The sequence below is a fragment of the Agelaius tricolor genome, unplaced genomic scaffold (genome assembly GCF_023055355.1).
Source record: "Agelaius tricolor isolate 1412-34295 unplaced genomic scaffold, bAgeTri1.0.p SCAF_72, whole genome shotgun sequence".
Taxonomy (NCBI): Eukaryota; Metazoa; Chordata; class Aves; order Passeriformes; family Icteridae; genus Agelaius; species Agelaius tricolor.
In genome coordinates this window covers 765,690-789,528 of record NW_027269332.1, presented here as the reverse complement: position 1 = coordinate 789,528, position 23,839 = coordinate 765,690, and the positions used below count along the sequence as shown (strand labels likewise).

General features: G+C 43.3%; 1 protein-coding gene across 25 annotated transcripts in view; it reads left to right on the top strand.

Annotated features, from left to right (window-relative positions):
* SOX5 (SRY-box transcription factor 5) overlaps nucleotides 1-23,839 on the top strand; it is a 608,636-nt gene that overhangs the window by 468,334 nt on the left and 116,463 nt on the right. For all 25 annotated transcript variants that reach the window (XR_011677034.1, XR_011677035.1, XM_071417998.1 and 22 more), the window contains 2 exons: nucleotides 196-368; nucleotides 2,555-2,623. Coding sequence is in view for 23 of the 25 variants with exons in the window: in XM_071417998.1 (XP_071274099.1) it covers nucleotides 196-368; nucleotides 2,555-2,623 (242 nt within the window). In the remaining 2 variants the exon portion in view is untranslated. The remainder of the gene's footprint in view (nucleotides 1-195; nucleotides 369-2,554; nucleotides 2,624-23,839) is intronic.

Below are 23,839 nucleotides of genomic sequence, written 5' to 3'. Positions count from 1 at the left end.
GATGAAAGCCTGTGTACAGATTTATCTTCCATGTAGAGGAGCAGGTCTTTGTGCGCACCATACTGCAATCTGCTGCTGCTCTTTGCTTCTCCTGAAACTCTGCTTGCAGTAAAGCTGCAAAATAAAGAGAAAATAAAGAGCTGCATCGCTCTAAATGTTCTCTCTTCTCTTTCTCCCCCGCCATGTGATGCCCAGGGACTCCAGAGAGCCTGGCTGAGAAGGAGAGGCAGCTCATGGGCATGATCAACCAGCTGACCAGCCTGAGGGAGCAGCTGCTGGCAGCCCACGACGAGCAGAAGAAGCTGGCGGCGTCTCAGATCGAGAAGCAGCGGCAGCAAATGGAGCTGGCCAAGCAGCAGCAGGAGCAGGTGAGTGGGTATTGCACTGCCTGCAGCTCCAGCCACCTCTGCAAGGGCTGCCCAGCACCTTGGCTTTAGCCCTCATACCCTAAAAGTGCACCCAGAATCTTTTCCGTTTGTTCTCCAAGGTGGAAAGGTTTGAACAAAAACGTATCAGGAGAATGCTGCACAGTTTAATCCTGATCGTGGATGTACATGATATAACAGGTTATAGAAGGATGTTAATGCTTGCAAATTTGATGTGCAATATATCCATCTTGGAGTTGTTCAGAGCCTGCAGCCAGCAATGCCAAGGCTGTGGGTTCAGTCTCCTCATTCAGGAGTTGGGCTGTATGCTCCCTGTGAGTCCCTTGCAGCTCAGAATATTCTGCAATTCTCTGTTACCTTCAATACTGTTAGGGTTTTTAAACTGTCTGTAAATAAACAGGCACATCCAGCCCTCCTGAATAATCCCCCAAAGCTGCTTTAATTAAGAAATACTGAACAGGTATAAAAAGAACAAAATGCAGCACTTGGATTGTAATGTGAGAAATGGAGAGGTTGGGTTTTGCCAACTGTGGAAAAAGCAGAGAATAATGTAAAGTCAGTGAACAAGTGTGGCTCTTTTTCTTCTACACTTGAGAGGCTTGATTTTCAGTTTTTGCAAATATGCCCTTCACTGAAAATCCAAACATGGTTTACACATGTGATCACTTCCAATGGGCACACATGGACACACAACATTTTAGGCAAAAATTTAGCTTCTCTCACAGATTTCACTGGGCAGATTTTAACAGAAATTAATGTCTGCTTTCATACTTGAATGCAAGCAGAGAATATTTAGATATCTAGTTTAAAATTTTATCACAGAACTGCAGCTCTGTGAGTTTTAAACTCACAAAATTCTTTGAAATCTGTCATAGTTGTCATATTCAGTGTTGGTATTGTACTTAAGCAAGTCTTAAGATTTCTAAGGCACTGCTGCTACCTTCAGACATTTAAGCCTTGGTTTTCCCTGGTTTTAATTATTTAAAATTATTAATTTAATTATTTAAAAACCTTATCTTATTTTGGCCTGAACTCCCACATGGGGAGAACAGAAGTGACTTACCTTGAGCTGCAGAATTTGCATCCTGCTGTTGTTAGGACAGCAAAGGTAGAGGAAGGAGTGAAGGTCGAATTGGCAAGATTCTTTCACCAGGAGACATCCTGTATGAAACTATTCCCTTTACCCTGCCTCCTAAAGTCACCCCTGCCACAGGGATTTGAAAGTGAAAAAGAAAATGAAGACAGTAGAAAAAGGCAATAAGAAATTAGAATAACTAAGATTTCTTTTAATTGAAGAAATTGTGTATACTTCTGTATTATGCAGAAATGAAAATATCCAAACTCTGAAAAAAAATGTAGTGATAAAAATCATTTTTCTTTCTTAAAGAAAGGCTCCATTCTTGCTTTTTAAGTTCAAGAATGGTTTATCTCCCTCCAGCCTTTAGAACTCGTAACTCCATTCTGTTAATGTCTGCTTTTTCCCTTCATGGGTGTAAAATGTGTCCACGGCAGCACTTGCAGTCATTTAGGGAGAGGGGGGGTGGAAGTGCTTCTGGAAAACTGCACTTGGCTTTGAGAGGAGGCTCAGAAGGACTTCACAAAGCAGGCTCATGGTGAGCCTTGTGGCCTTGCCTGCCCCCTCAGCTCCTTGCAGCTGATACACACACTGGAGAGCCAGGGATTTTTCCAAGCTCAGTTCCAGTCTCTTTGTGCCTGTTTCTACATTAATAAAAGTACACTAAGAACCTTCCTCCATGATGTCAGATTGCCATTTTTTAAAAACTTTTTGAGCAGGTGGTGCCAAACAGAAGAATATTTCTGGCCATACTACCTTTTTGCTTTTTCTACCCTTTTCCACCATTTTTTGGTTTCTCTGCTGGGGTTGTTCTCTCTGCTGGGAAATTTTGGCAGTGCCATTATTTCAGTAAGATTTTTGCATAGGTCCTTGTCTTATGTGCAGCCCAGCATTTTCCATAAGAGTCCCTTTCTCACTGGTGTTAGCAATGAATTGAACACATCCCCCTTGCTTCAGCAGCAGCCTCTGCCCTCGGGGGTTCCTCGGCTCAGAGGAGGGATTTAAAGAACTAAGCAGGGTCAGAGCTTCCTGTGGATGGACTCTGGGAATGGTGATCCATATCTCATGTTTCTTCTGTGCCATTTCTTCACAGATTGCAAGACAACAGCAGCAGCTTCTGCAGCAGCAGCACAAAATTAACCTTCTTCAGCAGCAGATCCAGGTCAGAGACACATCTCCTCCCACACCCCTGTTATTCTTCCTTTCCCTTCCCCACTCCATCCCTCAGCCATTGTTGCCACAGTTTCTTTAAGAATCTCTGCAGTTGGCTGGCATCTTGTTTATGGAAACACAAGAGGATTTTACTTGTCATTAGCAAAAACAAGGTCAGTTTTTGGAAGGCCTTATATGATTAGCATGGTTTTTGTAGGGTCAGGAAGAAGCTGTTAGAGAAGCTGGTCATGCAAGCAGACATTTGCAGGACCAAATCCTCTTTCCTCAGGAGTGACAAAAGCATTGCCAGAAAGAGTTTGTTTGGAACCAGTGTCCTACAACTCTGTTTTTGAGGCTGTGCTGAGGTGATTGATAATCTTCAGTGGTTGATAATCAAGTGCACCTTCTTCCCTCTGCCTGAGGTGTTGGGAGACTGGAATTTTTTATTTGTGGGGAAATATTGTGTGAGTGAGAAGCTGACCAAAGGGTTGGTTAGATTCAGGAGAGCAGCTGTGTAAGTTCCAGGTACCTGCAGGTTTGTTCCCAGGAGTAGAAGTTGGTAAACTAGCATACCCAGTAAACTTTATTTAGCCTCTTTCTGCCATACTGTATTCAGAAGTTTCTTTTCATGCCAATGACTGTATTTCATTACTTTTCTTCCATGTGCATGCCCCTGTTTTGGGAACAGTGCAAATCAGTTTGCTGTGGAATAACAGGAGTGGTTAATAAACCTAATACATGGGATAACAAAGGAGAGGTTTGACTTTTACAGATACCTGGGACCAGGATGGAATCTCTGCTTGTTCAATCATGCAGTTTTGTACAGAGCATTGTGAGTTGCTGTAGACTCTGTTCTATTTGTTCAGTAGCAGCAGGATTCTCCTTCCAAAGCTTTTCATCAGCATTTCAGAGGGAGTTGCCTAAAATTATCAATCACAATTGTAAGCCATTTAAGAAAACCTAATTCCAGCCACATCAGAGGAGTTTTATGGCTTCATACTGGAAGAAAACTTGGCTGTATTATTCCAGAGGACATTCTGTCCATTTCTGGACTTGGGCATTTATGAAGAACTCCTGGGAAGGTCCATCCCTCTGTTATAAGGCAACTTCTATACAAGATGTGCTTTGCTGAAAATGATTTTGAGATTGGTAAGGCTTGGTTTGGCCTGTGCTCTTTTCTGCTTCCTAATTTGTGTGTGGGAGGGATTTTTATTTATTGCTGCATTTTTAACAGGGCTTTAAAAGAAAAACAATAGTAAAACCTGTACAATAGCAAGGAAAATATTTGTATTTTTAGCATTTAGCTATGGCAGCGAGAGAGGAAGTTGTTTTATAAGCAGTGAATAAAAATAAATTGAAGTAATGTAATTTGACCCCAACCCTTTTAAGTTTTAATGCCCTGTAGATAAGAATGAAGTATGTTGTTTTTAGGGTAGTGAAGAAAACCCTGGTTATTGATAATGAGATATAGAGCCTTTCATCTCTTGATCCCTGATCCAAGTTTGACCTAAGTCAGTAGTAAATGAAAGTCAGCCAAGTCCCATCTGATGGAAGCTGCAATCCTCAGGAATGATTTGGGGGTCTGTCTCAAGAGATTGCAGATGCAATATTGACCCTGCTGAGGTCAGGATTTCACCTCCAGGGTCCACTTCACACAGACCCCATCGGATTTGTGGCACCCTCCTTTTGGATGGTCAGGCAGGAAAGGTCAGGAATGGAGCGGGCAGGGAGGCAGTGCTGCTCTCTCATTCCCACAGAGCTGATCTGTGTGTGGTGAAATTTGGGTGATACTGCACAGGCAGTCTGGGCAGTTCCATGTATGATTCTGAAGTCTCATGAACCCTGGCTGAAGCCCATAACTCTGAAGGGAAAAACATTTAAAAATAAAAAAAATCATTATTGACAGGGAACAAAAAGCAAAACATTTCTCCTCAGCTAGTGACTGTCAGAGAAGAAACAGTTCTTAAAGAAATCACCCTTTGTATATAATTTAAGGCAATGAAGTCCCCTTAAGATGCCCATGTATAAAATGAGTGAGTGAGTCTACAGTCAGCCTGTGAGTTACAGGAGGTGGAAGAAAACTCTGACAGGAATGTAACTGTGAGTTCAGCTTTCCTGACCTTGCCCTAATTAATCTAACAGGCTTCTGTCACACTGGCCTGAAGTTTTGAAATAGCATGAGATTTATTGACAGGGAAATATTCCTACAAAGAGTGGATAACTGTTTGACTTAGGTGCAGTTGAATGATTGTGCTGTAGCTGTGAACTCAACTTATTTATGACAAAGGAATCGTTTTACTTGAGCCAATTTTTTTCTAAGCTTGTAAGAGTCGCCATAATTCCATATAAATTATTACACAGAAAAAAGCCACTGAAATATTGTACTGAAAGCATAATACCCTAAGGTTAGAAAAAAGCATAACCTGGCCGACCCCATGATTTATGAGTCCTTTCTCTCAGTGTGCTAACTTGGAAACAGTTCCCTTTCTCCTTAGCCCATCACACAATCCATAACCAGGGAGAGGCTGTGAGTCCCTCTCCTCCTCAGAGGACTGCAGCTGCTCTGTGGAACTGCAGCTCAGTTAAACCAGCACTTCTGGGATGCTGCAGAAAGATGCTTTAGTTCTTTGAGCTCAGAAAAATGTGCCTGGCATGCAAGTCTCTAAGTGGCATGCCTTTTCCAAGCCCATCTCTGCTGAGTTCATTAGAAGGTGGTGTCACTAAAACAGAAAACAAGGGGTTTGTATAGAGAGTTAAGTAAGCTGGAGAAAAGTTGCAGATTGGATTAAATTTGAGAATGACCTCAAAATGCTAAAATAGGATCTAGATGGGATTTTGTGTTTTGGCAAACATTTATAATTTTTTTTTGACTTTTCAGGATGTTCTAGACCTAATTTGTGAGGAGGTTTGAGTTTCTCTGAATAATTAACTAACCCTCCCCTGTTTTTATGGCACTTTGGGATGCATCTCCCCATGCACACTTTCTGCTCTGCCCAATCTTTGTGTGTGAGGTTTTCCCTGTGAGGTTCCTGCCTGCTGAGTGTTGGTGCTGTTCTCCCTGCACGCCTGGTCCTGCTGTTGTGCCATAGATGGAGCTGGAATCTGGGTTTGCACAGCCCTTGTGCATCAGCACCCCCAAAGGTTTCAGGCTGTATTTGAGGCAGAAATTGTAGGGCAGGCTGACACCTGGTATCTGAGGGCTCTAGCTGCTCAGAGTTAAGTTAGAAAGTCTCTTTTCCCAGCCTGGCAGTCAAAGAAGGAGTCAGAGCTCTTCACTTCTTGTTTTAAGGTTGTTTATTGTTTCTTACTTATAAAATTCTTTCTCCTGTCCTGCCAAGTCCACTCAGCAGGTCAGACAGAGGCACTCTGCCTGCCCCCAGGGCAGTGTTATCTTTGTATACTAAAATCTACATGTACAGTGTTTACAGTTACTTCCCAATACCTATCACCTATGTTAGACAGTGAGCTTCTACTCTAAACCAATCCAAAAGTTCCACTATCACAGCAGAAGATGGAGGCCAAGAAGGAGAAAGGCTGGACATGCCCAGATTCCTTCATCTTACCTCCTGAACCCCATTCTAAAAACCCCAAAAAATCTGTTTTTCACCCTGTGAGAAATTCACTGTCATTCTACTGAAACTTTTGTGGCTTGTAATTCTTCATATAAGGTTGGTAATTGTTTTTTCCAAGGGCTAAATCAAAGGCACAGAGGGGTCCTGGGCAGGGGCTCGAGCCCTCCAAGGCAGCCAGAGGAATTTCCTGGGTTCTGACACTGGTACAGCTCAGCAAGTTCTTGGGTGTTCAGCTCAGTTTTGTCCTCCAGGGCCTCAAGGGAGCTCTCCTGGGTACCCACTCCTCTTCTGTGGGGCCCCAATCTCTCCCTGGTGCCCTTCCCCTGAAGCCTGGGCATCTGGGGCTCTGCAGCTCCCATCTCAGCTGGGCATAGAGGGGCAGAGGCTTGGGATGTGCTCGTGGGGCTGGGCTGGGCTCCCAGAGGTGTCACCCCTCCTTCCAGGGTGTCCCTGAGCCACAGGGCACCAGGGAGGGCTCCTGCAGCCCAGAGACAAAGCCTGGCCCAGGATGCTGATGGAAGGCTTTGCTTTGGAGCTCACTGACAAATGTCACTTTAATTGAACTGTATTTAAAATGAAATATGGTTGTTAAAATTCATAAAGCAATTCATATTCAGTAGGGCACTGTTGATAAAATAGGTCAACCTTGCAGCCTAAATTGTGATAAAACTGATACTGCTAATCTCACAATTTTGTGGAAAACCTGACAATGTTTTATGTTTTTCCCTCAAGCCCCAGCTCTTGGAGTCATGTGATGACAAAAATGCCAGCTTTCATTTCTCCCAAATGTAAACTTCCAACTCTCAGATTTCCAGGCAAAATCTGAAACCATGAGCACTACAAGTTCCAAAATTAGAAGGCAAACAAAACAGAGGCCAAATGCTGTTTTCTAATCTGTTCTGATTTTTAGTCAAAATTTTTTTTGGAGAGCCCAGCTCAAGATCTTGGAACACTTCAGGTTGCCAATAATGTAAAACTAAGATCTCAAAGCAGCAGGCAGCAAAAACGCTGCTTTACAGTGTTTCTAACGTTTAGGCCACAGTTTTGTTTGACTTTTTTGGTTTGATACTGTCAGTAATTGGTTACTAATTTGTGTTCTTTTCTGAGTGACATACTCAGCCCAAGAACCAAGTGCTTTCTGAAATTGAGGGCAATTCCTGCCAGAAAGCAATCTGTGTTTCAGGAGAGGGTTTCCTTTTTCCTTCAGAGCTAGAGCAGATGTTTTAATGGGACCCTTTTCTTGTGAGAAGGTTTGGACCCCTGAGAGTGAGGGCATCCCAGCTAAATTCTGATGCAAAGCTGGAACCAGTGTCTCTGACCTGTTCCACCTGGTACCAAATGCCTGAAATGTGGGAATTCATCTCTCCAGCACTAAAGCTGGTTACAGAGGGAATAATTTTATTCAGGGCTGAAGGTGCACACAGGAGATTCTGCAAGGGGTGTACAATCTCTCTGTGCAGTTTTTTAGAAGTTTTTAGAGTTTGTTTTTTTTTTTTTTTTAGAACAGTTTTTACCCCATTACCATAAACCCCAGCCCAGGTTCCCAATTCCCAGTCCTTTTGTCTATCACTGCATTCTTGGACCACGTCTCTTCTCATCTCCCAGCTCTCCTTGCTGAAAGCAGCTTTTGCAGGCCTTGCTCCTCTGCTGAAAGTCTCACAGGCACAGCAGAGTGGAATTAACCCTTTCAGTGTCAGCCCTGCCAGGGGGTTTGTGGCTTTGCCAGCTCCTGGGTGGGCGCCTTGCTGTGGGCTTGATGGCCTGGAGCTCTGCAGAGCCTCAGCAGCTTGTCCAGGGGGGAATATGGGCATTGTGAGCCCTGGGGCTGCAGCCTTGGGGCTGTCCTGGCTCTCTCCCTGCCCTGCATGTCCTGCCAGCTCCACAGAGGGCTTTCCCCTGGGGGTCTGCATCCAGGTTTGCATCCTGTCAGCTGGCTCTGTCCCCTTCCCCATCACTGCTGTGGGTGGATGAAGAGGTGCTGAGTTCTCAAAGCAAAATATTCCCATTCTCACTGCCTTCTGAGGTTTGGGATGTTCCAATTTGGAATGTAATAAAAGTCTTGAACTTAGAATTTCCTGCAGGATGGCTAGGCTATTTCTCAGCCAGATCTGTTTTTCGAAACAGAGCTGTGTTTTTGGGGAGGAAAGAGGGATTTGGTTTCTGAGTTACACCGAAGTTCAGCAAAATATTTCTTAAGCTTGACATGCAAAGTTTTGAAATGACACAGTTGTTATTGTCAGAACTTTCCAAACAGCAAGAGGTTCTGGGCTGATTCCAGTCTTCCAAAACAGTGGTAGAGACCTTCTTCCAGAGTGCTTCAGTACCATCATTTACCCACCAGTTATGGCAGTAATTTTTGTTCTTTAGAATTGTTATTTGCTCTGCACTCCTCAGGTGAGCAATTGTCTGTTACCCAGAGCTGGCTCTTGATATCCAGGCCCATTTGTGGTTTTTTTTGTTTTTTTGTAGAAGGTGCCAGTTTCTCTCTCTTGTTGGGAGAAGACACAGATTAATTAATTGACTGTACAAAAAGAAATGTGAAGATTTTTTTTCCCTGCCCCAACAAGTTTGCAGTCTTAAATTGTATTTCCAACATTGCTAAGGCATTTATTTTCTGTATGCTTCTTCAAAACAAAAAAACTCCATCAGACCACTATATGAGCTAAATTCTTGGAGAACTTTGGGTTTTTAACAAGGCGGGCAGAGATCCTTACATCTAATCTTTGCCCTGTCAGTGTCTCCTCAGGACAGCCACAAGGTCTTGGGGCACTTCTCCTGGTTCCCAGCCAGAGTTCTCCAGGGGTTTTAAAGGGCTGGAGGGGGTGAGTCCTTCACTGGAGATACAGAAATGAGCAGGGGCTGCACAAGGGCCTGGTTACAGATCCAGTAATGCCTGTTGCTCCTGGATTCCTGTTTTCCCTGGGAATTCTGCTGTTCTGAGAAGTCAGTGGCAGCAGAGCAGGGCTTTGTGCCGCTACAATCACTTTGCAAGGCAGAGCAGAATTAGTTTTTCCACAACCAGAGTCCTCTTTGCATGTTAGAGAGAGGTGAGGATGGAAGGTTTCCTTGGTAAGACAATAAAACTGCTGAAGTAGTGCCCGATCCAGCTCCCACTGAACATGGAGAAAAGGCTCTTGTTTGTATGAGCAGGACTTTATGGGACCTTTCTTTGGTAGGAAACTGTGAGAAAGTATCTTCCTCCTCGCTCTCCAGAATATTTTTAGGGCAGGCTCTGTGCACTGCAGCGGTTTGTTTTCGCTTTTGTTATTTTTTTTTGCCGGCGTGGATGTGCCGAGCTGCGAGTGCACGGCCAGGCCGAGCACGCTGGAGCCCTGGTGGATGTGGGGACGCTCTGTGCACATCCATCATGTGTCAGGAGCAGCTGTTCTCCTGCAGCTCACGAGCAGGGCAGGCTGCACTCGGGGAGAGCCCAGGAGGAGTCACACTGCAGCCTTTCCCATGACTCTGCAGCCCCTTCCCAAAGCCCTGAGCTGCCGGCAGAGAGGCAGAACAATTGCTCCTCACAGGGCTCTGCAGCTGATCTCCTATCAGTTATCAGAGGGACTCGCCTGTCCCTTGGGCAGCGAGAATCCCCTGGGAAAGAAGTTACTCAGAGCCACACACATGCATGCACAGAACCAAAAACAAACAAACCCAAAGAGAACAACAACCCCAAAAAAACCCCAAACAAACAAACCCTTGGGGCTGGGGGGAGAAAGAGGGAAAAGAAGGGGGAAAAAAAGGAAAATCAGTGAGAATGAGCTAATTGCTTTCTGTCCTCTCAGCTTCAGCTAATAACATTTGTGCTAGACTGGACTTTTAAGTAACCTGTGGGCCTTCATGTCCTTCCCTTAGCAGGAAAGTAATGTTATATAAAAGGTTGTTGGGGTCCTTATGTGCACTTCTTTCAGTGCAGAGGAGCAGTTTGCACCATGGTTTTAACTCCACAGGTAACCCTTAGCAAGTTTCTGCAGGTAGTTTGATCTCAGGCCTTTTCTGTACCCTTTTACCATCCACATTTGTGTACTGATGGTGTTGTGCCAGTACAAACAGGAGTATCTGCTTAAAACTTGCATGAGCTCAGTTGGTCAGAGCATGGGTTGGGGGTCTGATCCCCATACATGCCACATGTGAGTGGGTCCCTTCAAACTGAGAGTATTCTGTGGTTCTGTGAGCTTGAATGTATTGGAAATGCAAGGGCATGTTTGATTGAGGTAAATCAGCATTTTTTTGCCTATGCTGAGCTACTTGATGGCAATAGCACTTGTTTTCTCCAGTGTTACTGGTCCAAATGTTCTCAAATTATAACACTGTTTTGAGCTTCATGCCTTTTTTTCTTGCCATTTTAGCATCTTTTCTTAATTTACTTTCTGTTACTGAGCTTTCAGTGTTCCCATTTTCCACTTCTCTCACACAATCACAAGGAGAGGCCAGAAACTTTTTTTTGTTAAAAACCGGAGCACTGAAACACCCAAAATAATCCAGCATCTTAGGCTGTAAGGAAAAGGCCAGGCCAGTGGTCAAATCCAGTCCTCACAGCTGGCAGCACTGTGCTCCCGGGCCTCATCTTGGTCTCTCTCTCCTCAGCAGGCATTTCAGTGCCCTGTCTTTTTTTTTTTTTTTTTTTTTTTTGTATTGTTTTCAGATCCCCTGTCCAATTTCTGCATCTCTCATCATCAACTTTGACCATTTTCTTTCACTTTCAGCTGCCTGGTGCTGAGTAACCTTTCTTAAGCAGCTGCCCACCCTTTCCTGCAGCAGCTTCTCCTTTGCCAGCCCTCCTTTTACCTTCCTTGTCTGTGTTTCTATGGCCTTATTGATGGTTTTGTTTGGCATTTTGCTGGCTGCAGAGCAGCCCCTGTCATTCTGTGAGTGTTTGTGCTCAGAGTGGGTGGCCTGGGGTGCTGTGTGAACTCTACCTGTGCAGGTGTGGGCACAGCAGGGGCACAAGGTGCCACCTGGAAGTGCCTGGAGAAGCACAAGCTTTCCATGGCCGTGCTCTTGTCTGTGTAATCCTGAGCACTCCTGCTGTACAGCCAAAAAAAGGCTGCTACTGCTGCCTCTGCAGTGAGGTGAAGCAGGAGATAACAATAAATTTTTTACTGCTGGCTGGCAGAGGTGTTTAGGATGTGTTTTCTTTATATCTTCATCCGCCCCTAATTGAAGATGCTTTAAAATTGAATGACTAGCAGTCAAAACGTGTTTGCTTCAAACTGAGAAGAAAAATGCTGGTGTCTCTTCTTGCAAGCTGATTGCGCTTTGTACACAGCTGACAGCCACAGTCACTTTGAGTGACTGATAAGTGGGAAGCTTTGCCACTTATCAAGGAATGCACGCTGAAAAGAAAGGACTGGAGCCGTTCAGATGCTTTGGCATGTTCAAAATAACATCTCACATCAGTCAGGCTCAGAAGCACTAGGAGACATTTCAAAATAAACTTTATATCTATCTATCTATCTATCTAGAGGCAAGAATTCAATTTAACAGACAGATCTCTGTGTGGCATCACACTGGCTCTGGAAACAAGAGCATCCTTATGAGGGTCACCAGTGCAGAATGACTCAGATGGCTGCATGGTTGGAGAGCATTTGTTGTAGGGTCTCACCCTCCAGAACAAAACAAATTTTGAAAATTCACAACTGCATTTTATTTTGGGGATTTCTCTAAATTGGAGGGTTTGGCCCTGTTGGCCAAGTAATGTTTAGTTTATGTGGCACAGGACATCCTGAAGGATCCCAAAGAGAATGACACTCTAAACTAAATTCAGATCTCATTTATTTCCTCTTCAGTATTATGGAATATGCTTGGGATTGCATGGCTCTTTCTCAGAAAATGGCTCTTAAGGGTCCTTTAGGAGTTTTCTGTGTTTTGTAGTGGTGCACATCATGAACAGAGGATTTAGTTTTTTGGGTCAATGTTTGTTAATGTTACTGTTTAGTGACGTGCATAGGAGGAGATTCTGGCCTGCAGGAGTATGAGGGTGCATTTCCTTGTCCTGGCTGTAATTGCAGTGGGGTCACCAGGGCAGGGTTTGGGCTGGTCCCGCTGGGTGTGATGATGTTTCACCTGTTGGATGTGCAAGCACAGGAGGTGGGATGGGAATCTCCAGCAGTGGGAGGACAGGGAGACACAGGCAAGTAGTGTGTCATGTCCCACATTGGAATTTGGACAGAACATAGTGTTGATCTGCATCCATTAGCACCTCTCAAACAAAAAACCTGCTGCCAGGTTCACAACTCTTACTCTAACAACACTGGGGGTGTTGGTGTATAAGGATCATTATCTTCTGTTATGATTCTAAGCACTGGGCACCTCATTCTGCCCAGCTGATTCCATTTGAAATGGTTGTTTTCCAGCCAAAATGGCTGTATTTGAGATCGGAATTAATTATGTTTGGCATTCCAAGGTTGCCACCAGCACCCACACCTGTGTCAAGAGGAAGATCATTTAGTTCCTGTTGCCAGTGACTGATTCACACTTGCCATGTTAAGTGGTCTCAGATCTGTTTTGGTGGCTCATTCAAACCAGAGCCTCTCAAACTCTCCCCTGGGATAACAGTTCAAGCAATTCAGAGGGAAAAGCTGGTTCTACTTACTGAATCCATACCATTGTCTTCACCACCCTGTGTTCTCCTGGGTGTCCAAAAGCTGATGGTGCCTTACCCTGCATGGCTTAGGAGCAAGGGGAGATGGCAAGAGGCCAAGGGGGGGCAGTTTTGATTTAGTTGGCCACTTTCTGTCACTTATCTGCTGCTGAATTGCAATGTGCAAATTACAGTGGCAGGCAGCTCTTAGGGAAGAGTAAATGAAATATGTCATGGTTCCTTGAGGGGCTGTGATTGGAGGGGTGATGTGAGTGACCCCCAGCTTAAAATTCTGCAGAAAGAGAGGGAGGGAAAGGTGAAAGAAACTGAAACTGACACTTTCACTCGTCTTGTGGAAGTCTCAGTTGAACAAAGATTACCTGCGGGCTCGTGGATCTCGTGTCAGCTGTCTGGATTTTGCATCTTGTGTGGAGTCTCCATTAAGTTCACTTTTCATGTGAAAGTTGAATAAAATTTGTAACATTTAAATAATTTTAAGGAGCCATTTCAGATTTTTATTCAAATGGATTTAAAATACACTTTGGAGAGATTTAGAGGTATACGTCAGAGTTTCTTGTATTTAGAATTAAAAAAAAAGAATTTACTTCTAAATACAAGAAACTCTTGTTGCAAGATAAGCATAATAAAGTTATAAAAAATAAAATGAAGACTTAGATGGAAGGTAATAATAATGAAATGAGGCAAATTTAATTCACAGTGCTTGGAGCTCATAAATATTTGGTACAATTTTACAAAAAAATATTTTACAATGTGCGTGTTATAGTGTTTTTTATCAAAATTGGCTTATTTAAAAGATGAGAGTGATACTGTTCAGCAAATTATTCTGAAGTTGGAACTTGGATAGTTTCAACAAAATACCAATTTAAAATGGATTTGACAAATGATTGAAATATTCCTATACTCTTGTGTGCTGTGAACACTGTGTGCAAAGAAATACATTATTTAGGTAACCAAGTAAGGCATTTGGAAGTTACAAGTGCCAGAATGAAGTGAAATTGATACCTTTATTTTATTCTCATGTGTCTTGGTCATACATGTTGAATAAAAAAATTGCATTCCAGAATTACATGATAATATAACTTTAAACCGAAATCACAAGTGGGAAAATTAAAATTATGTTGACAGCCTTAATTCTGACATTCCCTGATGTTCGATTCCTTGACTTTTCTGGCAGTGTGGCATTATTCTAACTGCTTTTCTGTGTGGTTTGATGGCTGTAAAAGCTCAGAATGCTGGTCCAGCAGCCCCTTGCAGTGTATCTCCAGGTCAGTTTGGAGTGTCAGCATGGGAGAGGTGCCAGCTGGCACTGCACTTACAGGAGAAATGCTGGCTTCTCCTGGGCCAGACAGACAGACAGTTCCCTGCCTGTGGTGGACAAGAGCCTGTCCTCTGAAGTTCCCTCTTTTTCTGTGTCACATTTCCTTTCTTCCTCCAGTTTGAGTTTGGTTTTTTTTACTTTTGGTCTCCATCAAAATAGAGAAGACTTTTTTCCTGTTGCTGTCCTCTTCAGAAAGGCAGATGAGGGATGGAGTGCCTTTGTTGAATTTGGACTGGTGGTGCTGAAAATGGAGTTTGACCCTTTTTCTTCAGCACCCTCCATTTGTTCCTCCCATTCTCCCTCAGTGGGGTTGGGACTGGATCAATTTGTGCCACTAATCAATTATTTTCTCCTAAATTTACCACATTCCTTGTGCTTTAGCAAAACAAAACCCTGAGGCTGATGGTAGAGTGTTTGATAGAAGCTGTTGCAGCATTTGTCCCTTTAAAGCTCTGTGGTGAGAATATATTTTCTTATCTTGCAAACTGTGTGTGGAATCTTGTCTGCCATTTAAACATTTCTGAGCTGCTGTGAATAAGCAGGAGGGGCTTTTTCATCTGCTGCATGTAATAAGTTTTAAGTTAATAATATTCCTAAGAATCACATTCATCTAAATTGAGCATAATTGCCAATTTCTTTAAGCCTGGAGTTCAGATTTGTAGTGCAAGAATCAGTCAGCATCTCTGAGGCAGCTTTTGGTTCCATTCTCACCTTACACATACGTGTGAGATGCCTCAGACACCTTTTTGTGCATGCATTGGAAATGCCCCATTTTAGATATCAAACAGGACTGCTTTGCTTTCCTAAACATTGATTTTCAATGACTCTAAAGGAGTTTAGGAGGAAGGAAGGATGTTTTTCCAAGTGGGGGCTACAGGTTGTGAATAGTTACTGAATTGCAGCTGATGGTAGCTGGGAATTTTTCAGGGCTTTATGAACTCTCCAGCCATGCTGGCAGTTCTGATCTGAGATCATGGCAAATAGAGAGAGCCCTGAATTTAGGGCAGGGCATTGGTGATCACAGAATTTCCCAGGGATATGCAAACAGACTGATGCATGTAAAACAAGATGCAATATAGGCAAAAATGGACTCTAATTACTTCAAATTAGAAAAAAATCCAGAAATAAAACTTTCAGACTTCTTCTTTTCCCCTTCTGTGATTCTCTGAATGTCTCCATGGCTGTAGACACCCTGTAAATGTTGCTTCTGTTTTTCCATAGAACCTGTTTCTGGAAGCAGGAGGTTTCCCTGAGTAGGATAGCTCACCAGATACATGATAGATCCAGGAATTTCTTTGTCATTATATTGGTAAGCAAGGTTTTGGAGAGCTGATATATTCTAGTGACCAGAATTAGAAGTATGCTCTATTTCTTGCATTTATTCTTTATTTGAAATGAAAGGCAGGCTTCAAATTCTTTTTTTCAAGAATTTTAGCTTTCTGTGTCATGAGTATCAGGGTGTTCTTTAACTCTACTTCCCTTGCATTATTTCTTAGGGCACAGTTCAGAATTCCTGTCTTATTGGTACAATCAGAATAAAGAAACTTGAATTGTAATCAATATACCGACACAGAACTCTGTATCCTTTGTTAAGAATATTTGCACTTCTTATGTAAAACAGAACATCCATTCTGGGAATTGTTCACATCCCCTTTGTGTACTTGGGTGGATTTGTGTAAATCTCAAGTTTGCTTTCTGCACCTTTTGAGAAGGTTGGTTGAGCTCAGTGTCCTCTTAGCAGAAACTCTTGCAAAGATCCCGTGGGAGGAAAGTTGTCCATTGTGTTCCTCTGAAATCTGCCTATCTTTTTTCCTGGAGCTGGGCTCAGGCAAGTTTATTCTTCCACTCAGAGATATCTTAGGAGGTTCCTGTCCTTTCTGGTGCCTAGGAAGCAGGGCTCAGATATATTGTATTTGTTGCCATCATACAATCTGTGCAACTTCCCTGCAAATATAGAGAATTGTGCTTTCCCCAGCTGTTCATTTGATAGAATTCTGGTCCTGCATTTAGAGCAAACTGTGCTTCTGCAATTCCCATTGTTTGGAGCATGGCCTCCCTTCTATACCTATTGTTTGTTTTGTCTTTTTTGTTGTGCATAACAGGTGTTTCTTTCAGGCAGCCCAGGCAGAAAGGCAAGGGCTTCCTTTATGGCAGATCTCTTGAGACTTTGATGAAACTCTTCTTTGTGATAAAAATGCCAATGCCTTTACATGAATTGCACGTGAAATGTGTCCTTGCACAATTTCTCTGTCCCTCTGCCCTCCCTGCTTCTCTGGCTCTCTTTTGGTGGGGTGGGTTTGCCTTTTCTCCTCTTGGCCAAAGAACTGATTCCTTTTTACCTTCCCAGTGCTGTGCTCCCCTCAGAGCCTGGGTGCAGCCACAGGAAAGGTTTAAAAACAACAAACTGTTCCTGCAGAAAGAGCTTGCTTTCCTCCCAGTGTGCCTTGTCACTGCCCCCACAAATGCCATCATCCTCAGAGGAGCTTCCTCCCTGGGAGCCATGGGTAGAGGCTGAGCCCTTTCTGTGCATCCACTGAAGCTGGCCTTGCTCTGGTGGGTTACAGGTTCCACAGACACTTTTCTGTCTGCCTTGCTTTTTTCTTTCTCACAACCTCACCTGGAGCTGAGCAGGAGCCACTGCTGTTCATCTGTTTGTGGCTCAGCTGTGGGGATGCTTTGGGGAGGTCTGCAGTTGTGGCAGGAGCTGGGGGGTGTAGTAGGCAGAATGCCCACATAAATCAGAACCTGATGCCACCTTCTCTAGTGTACATTTAATATTCTTTCAGCTTTTTGTTTAGAGTAGGCCTTCCACACTCCAGTACAATCCTGGTGGCTGACTCACAGGTGATAGGAAAGGCAGAGAAGGGAAAACCGAAGAGGGGCAAGAGCCTTGTACTGTGTTTTTGGCTGGTTCATTGGCTCATATTGTTCAGGTGTCCTGACAGAATATTGCTGACCTGTAATGCATTATTTCCATGCCCTTCTCTCCGTGCCCAGACATTTATTGGTTGGAAGCCCCAGGGGTGAGCAGATACAAAGCTGTGTTAGTCACAGGAGATGTAATGGATGTCCTGGGAGCTGTGCCAAACAATTAAGAATATAGGCATGATGATTTACAGGGTAAGCAAAACCTCCAGAGAGTGTTGCATCTGTACAGGCTGCCCTGGGAAGCTGCAGAAGGGAAATAACTTTCACCATTTCAGGGTTCAAAAGGCAGTGCATATCCAGGGAATGAGCAGAGATGGACTCCTGCTTTCAGTCTGGGACAGAACCTTTTGCTGGTGACTTTCTGTGGCTTTGATCAGTGGATCAGGCTTCCAAAATGTCACCCACAGTGCCATCAGCTGCCCTCTGCACAAAGTGTGCTTCTCCTCCTGCAGTTACAGTGGCAGGGGTGTCAGCACAGCCTGGATGTGACACTAGCTTTGGATCTATTTTAGTGCTTCACTCTGTGGCACTGGCAGTGGCAGCATCTGTGGAAAATCTGAAGATAACTGTCAGAAAGTGAGTTTGAAGGGTGTTTAATTTAGAAACATTGAGCCCCCCCAGGCTGACATTTGCTTTAGCATGCAGTAGATAACAGGGGAAGATGGGACTTTAATAATGCTATATAATACTATTTCCTAAAAGGCTTCTTGCTCGTGAAATATGTTGTCTGCTTTTGGTGCTTCATTACTGATTGACTCAAAACCCATGAAGTTTTACTTGATCTTACTATGGTAAAATGTTTGCATGTTGATTGAAGGAGCCTGGAATTCCCTCCTCTTGTACAAAACAGCACAAAATCCAAACATGAGCGTTTAGTGACACTTTGTGCTGAAATAAATGACCAAGACAAGGACAATTGAGGTTACAATTTTATCAAGTTCCACATGGCTTCTTCTCTGTATTATTTTTCTAAATGTTTAAGGAACCTGAGCCACTGTTTTAATACTTAACTACAAGAGAAGATGAATTGTTTTTAAAAAGCAGGCTGTTCTGAAAGCAGCCCTTTCTCAAGTTGAGGCATGCAGACTTCACTCCCAGTTCGAGTGTGGGCACATGTTCTGAGAGCCTCACACCCGTGGGTTCCTGTGAGACGTCATCTCCCTGCTCCTTCAGGAGGTGCCCTTCTGTGGGAGGTTAAGCCTTCTTTCCACCCAAGGGGGACTTGGGGAGGCTTCCTTGGAAGCCTGTCATCACTGTTTTTGCATTTCACAGGCCAGGGATTGTTGGGGAAGCTGAAACAGGGAAGCCTTATAAATATGATTGCCTGGCAAAAGATTTTGAGAATATGGAAACTATAAGTGAGATGGGAATGAAAGCAAGCTTTGAGATCCCTTAGTTGAACAACTGGAAAACAATGGTGTGGCCAGCTGAAGGTGATCCCCTTTTGATGAAACAATACCCTCTACTTGCAGACAGCTCCAAGGGTCAGAGCAGACCCTGCCAGCTTGGCAGAAGGGGCCCAAAGAGGAGTTTTTAGGGTTTAAAACTACTCCAAAGAGTAGTTTTTAGGCTTAGCAGAAGGGCTCCAAAGAGGAGTTTTTAGGGTTTAAAATGTAACACAGTGTGGTAATGTAATGATTCTTATAGGCAGTATGTAAATGCTATAGGCTTTGTATCTTGTGCTAGATTGGTTAGTGAGAATTAGAATATTCAACACAGAAGAAGATTTATGGTATTGTAACAGGAACTTCGTCCTCTTTCTCTCTTACCCTCTTTACTCTTCCTCTCATCCTCTTTGCCACGCTCTTGCCTTCTCTCTCTTTACCACTCTCTTTACTTCTCTCTCTTTACCACTTCTCTTGGGCCTGCTCTGAGCTGTGGCTGGCAGCTCCAAGCAGGACCCTTGCACTTGGTCCTGTGCAATAAACCCCAAGTTCCAAGACCAGAAGATTTATTGTATTGTAATGGGAACCTCGCTCTCTGATCCTCTCTTTTACTCTCTCATTTTCTCTTTACCATGCTCTTGCCTTCTCTCTCTTTACCTCTCTGGGGCCTGCTCCGAGCTGTGGCTGGCAGCTCCCAGCAGGGCCCTGCACTTTGCCCTTTGCAATAAACCCCAAGTTCCATGCCTGCCCTTTTGTGGGAGGTTTAGCCTTCCTTCCACCCAAGGGGGCCTTGGGGAGGCTTCCTTAGCAGCCTGTCCCCGCTGTTCCTGCGTTTCACAGGGCAGGGATGCTTCCTGAGCCACGTGTGGAGCTCACCTGCCCGCGAAGATTGCTGCTCACCAGCCTGCCTTAAGACGGCTTTGCATGCCAAAGGCTGATTTTCCCCGTTTTGGGACCATCACTCAGTGGAAGTGTCAGAAAGAGGGAGGATAAATAGCGAGTTCCATTAACCAGGGGGAGGAAAGCGCTCTGGAATTATCTCCTGGCTCCATGTTTGCTGGGGTTTTGCATTAGCAGCAGCCAAGTCACGGTGTGTTGACACAGTCTAATGTGCAATGACATAATACCTGGAGTATGGAGACAGCGAGAGGCGCAAAATCAAACTTATCTGAGTTTTCACAGGGAAAGAAGGGATTAAACTTTGCTGGTTAAAATATGGATTTTTTTTTTTTTTTAATAGAAACTATCCTAGTTCGATTGAGATAAACCTACTCAGATCTAATTCTATCCAGTCCCTGGGAAAAGTGGGCCTTAAGATGTTGAGCCTATTTGCCCAATCCCTTTTTTTAGAAGTAAAGATTAGGGTAGGAAGTTTGGTCCTTATCTTTAAGGTTCTTACTGCTTCAGAAGGAAACTGAAATACTTACATGAAGGACACTTTCTTGAACTTGTGATTTGTCTTCGCTCAGATTATTTCATAAGCTTTGGCAATGTAGATTTCCCACAATGCTTGGCTATTTTTGTTTTACACCTCCTAGAGGAACCGTGATAAATAGTTGTTACTTCCTATTAAATAGCAGAAAGAGATGTCAAAATACTCCAGTGGCTTGAAATTCAAATTTTCCTCCCTGTGCATGGAAACTTTGCTCTGGAAGCATCATCCCTTATTCCATAACTGCCAGGTATGATTCTTCTCTGCCTTTTCATCCCTTGTAGTTACTTATAGCTCTACAAAATAGCATTAAATCACCAATTTCTACTTGCATTTCAGAGTCTATTTGCACGGATATTTGTGCATGATCCAGATCTTGTGTAGCACCGTCATCATTGGATCTTGGAATATTTTTCCTTCTCTTTTTTTTTTTTTTCTTTCTTTCTTTCTTTTTAAAGCATCCTGTTTTTCAGACCAGGGGAATTGAGGACAGAGGGGAAGCAGCTTGCACATTGTTAGGCTGCAGCTCATTGCCAGAACCAGGAACAGAACCCAGATTGTCAGGCGTCTCCCATTGGGCCACAGCACAGAATGGGAACTGAAGTGCAGTTATCAAAGATTCAGGCCGTCTAGGTTTTTATCTTCTGGCTCCACTTTTGCTGGTTTTCTATAGAATTTCCCATTTCACTGGAAGAAATTGAATGCAGACTGCAGTGTTTGGGAGAATGAGGCAGGGAAGCAGGCAGAAAAGACTCTCTTATTCCCAGAGTCAGATTTATGTTGGTGCCATTCCACTGAATCACTTCAATGGAGTTTAATGCAGAAAAACTGATCTGCTCCATCAGTAAAATCTAAGTGAATAAGTGGTAAAAAGTTTATGAGGGTCTGTTTCTGTCCTCTTCAAGGTAGGAAAACAATTTTCCTTGCATTTTTTGCGTTTGCTGTGTTTCAATTTTTCCAAATCCATTCATTGTAGCAGAGCCAAGACTCTGTCAGCACATACCTTCCCTTTTGAAGCACCCCTCGGTTCCATGAGAACTGCCCAAACAAATCAGAGTGTAGGGCCCTTAGCAGTGACTGTGCCCTGCCCTGGAGCACTGCTGGGTTTGTGCTCCATCCTAGCTGTGCTAAATGCCAGTGGGATGCCTGCCCCTGTGTCTTTTTTCTCCTGGATTGCTCTGCTCCAGCTCCCGGTGGTTTGTTCGCTGCCTTGCTTTCTTCTCTCTCCATTTCTGCTTCTTACCCTGCCTCCATGCCATGCTCTGCCTACCTAAGGCCAGCTTGGTGTGTTTAACAGGCACAAATGGCTGTGCCTTTCCCATCTCTCCCCCTTCCTCCCCTGTTTTTCCCATTTAATGGCTTGCTAATAATGGAGCCACAAAGGCGACGGTAGGGGCGGCATAAACACAGCTCACCTACGGCTGAGCTGCTGATGTTTTAGAATTAAAAAACAAAACAGGATTATTATGATAATAAAAGCCAATGCAGGTGCTGGGCACTTGGTTTATTTGCTGATTAAAACAGTCCCAGTGTGACATCTTTCTGGTATAATAAACTAAAGAGGGAGGAGGATTATTGCATCCCCAAGGTATCGGGGCTACTTGAACAGAAAATATTTGAGGGCCATCTCATTTTAAGGGACATCATATATCAGTGCATGCTGGGAATATACCTGTTTGGCAGGGTGCTGGGCAAGAAGTCAAATATTCAAAATGATCAGTCAGCTGCCAGGGCATTCATTTCCTTCTAATTTGGCTTGGTCCCTAGTAAAGACCCCAAGAAACCAGAGGGAGGACTGCTCAAAGCCGTGCCTCTGCCACTGAACAGGATGTCAGGTAGTGGAGGCAAGGGACATGATGCCTTCCTTGCTTCTCCCATCTCCATAGTAAGATGCCCAGCTTCTGTTAGGGATTGTGAGCCCTTGTGCTTTCTTAAACCAATATTATAGTGTTTTGGATTAAGATTGAAAAAACCTTAATCCTGTTCATCCTCCTCTGAACATATTGTGCTTGTATTTTTTTAAAAATGCTTTAAATGCTTTCCTAGATTTGTCTTTCCTGTTTTGTTTTGTTTTGTTTTTTTTTTTTTAATAAATCTGTTACTCCACATCCAGTAGAATTTTATTTTGTGAAAACAGGTTTTAGCCATAAGTGCCCTCATTTTTCTTTAGACTTGCATGAAGTTTTTGCATAGAAGAAACTTCACTGTTGTGGGAGTTTGATCTTTACACTTTTGTGTGTGTGTGTCACATGAATTCTCTGCATTATGCAATTAACAGTTTCTTCTGGAGCCTGATGCTCTAAATCTGCAAGTGCAGTAGATACTTTCCCTCTGCCAGGCAGCTTCAGGCTAAACGTTCAGACTGCCACTCTGAGTTAATTAAACACCTATTTGAAGTTAAGCTGTTGAATGGCAAATAAAATAAAATGGTCATTCTAGCCCTGTGAAATGGTTATTGAGGTTGACACTAAATTTTCTGCTTTGTTCCTTCCTGCTTTTCAGTCTCTCTATTTGCTCCATATGGTGCTTCTTTAGGAAGGGACGCAATATTTGACAAACTACCTTTAGCAAAGGTAGTGCTGGCTGATGCTTCAGAAAGTATGGATGCAGAAATAATGCTGGTGGTCCTAGTCAAAGTTTGAAATTTTGCAGGATTCCTTGTACGGACAGCACAATTTCACCTACCAACTGCAGCTGAAAATATCAGTCAGAAAAGGCAGCTCTAGATCTGGCCAAAACAGTTCACTGTAACTGTTATCCCTTGGAATGAAAGAATACAGCGGGCTCTGCTTTTTTCCTCATTTTTTTCCATTTTCCATAGTTATTCTAATCTTCTGCTGCCAATGGGTGTTCACAGGATAGGCAGCTCCCTTCACAAGACACCTATGCCTGTCTTGCTGCTTGTAGAAGTATTGGGTTTTCTTGGGTAAAAATACAGTTCAGTGAGGTTGTGCAGGTAATTGAGGGATTCAGCATTTGTTTTAAAATGGGGGGATAATCTAAGGCATAAAACCTTGTTGCATTGGTAAACTTCTAAATTTTTTTAGTGAAAGACTGAGATTTTCGCCCATAAGTGTTTTAAGTATGAAGTCTTAGAAAGCAGGGAATTGTTACAGCCCTTATAAAAGAAATAATAAAATCTTTTGTCTTTAGAACATCTTGTTTCAGGAGAATAAATTTCTCTGGGACAAGTGGTCAAGGCAGAAGTCTCAGGGTGTTTGTTAAAGATTATCACTTTTCTTAAGCTCCTTTTTGTGTTCATATACAAACATACTTTCCTGCATTTCTGGAATTCACTGAATTGCTTTACAATATCTGATGATTTTATTTAGCAGCCTCACATACTCTGGGAGAGGGGTGCTCTTGGACTATAGAGGGAAAACAGAATGAGAATTAATTTCTTGTTCAGTTAGTGTCAGAAGCAGCTAGACATATGAAAGAAATTGGAATCTTAGACTGCCTGTTTGATTTTGGAGGAGGCTTAGATGTTTACTGAAATTTCCAGCCTTTCGGAATTCACTTGTGAGTGCTTTGTTCATCGCTGCCTCTGGAAAAAAGTACATGTCACCAAAAGAATAATGCAGTTTTTTTCAGCTGGGCTAATATCTCTCCATTGCAAACTGTGTGTGTGTGTGTGCATGTGTAAGTCAGCAGTGACAATTCAGCAAGGCACTGGGACAGAAATGAGTTTGGCTCTAATAATTTCCAGAGTGTATCAAGTGATGCTGACTTAGTTTTTCCTTAGACTGTATCCCAGTAAAACTCTAGTTGGTTTTGTTCACATGGCTGTAGCTTCTTTATCTGCTGAATTCTGCAGGGAAAGCATCTTCTTACTGCACTGCTGCTGTTACTGCTGATCCATTTGGCTGGGCATCGGACCTTTGCTGACCAGGTTGCAGCAGCTCTCCTTAGAAATGCCATCTTTCGGTTAATTAATTACAAACCTGGGTGGCAGTTCTGGATAAGTGTTTGCAAGTACATCTGCAA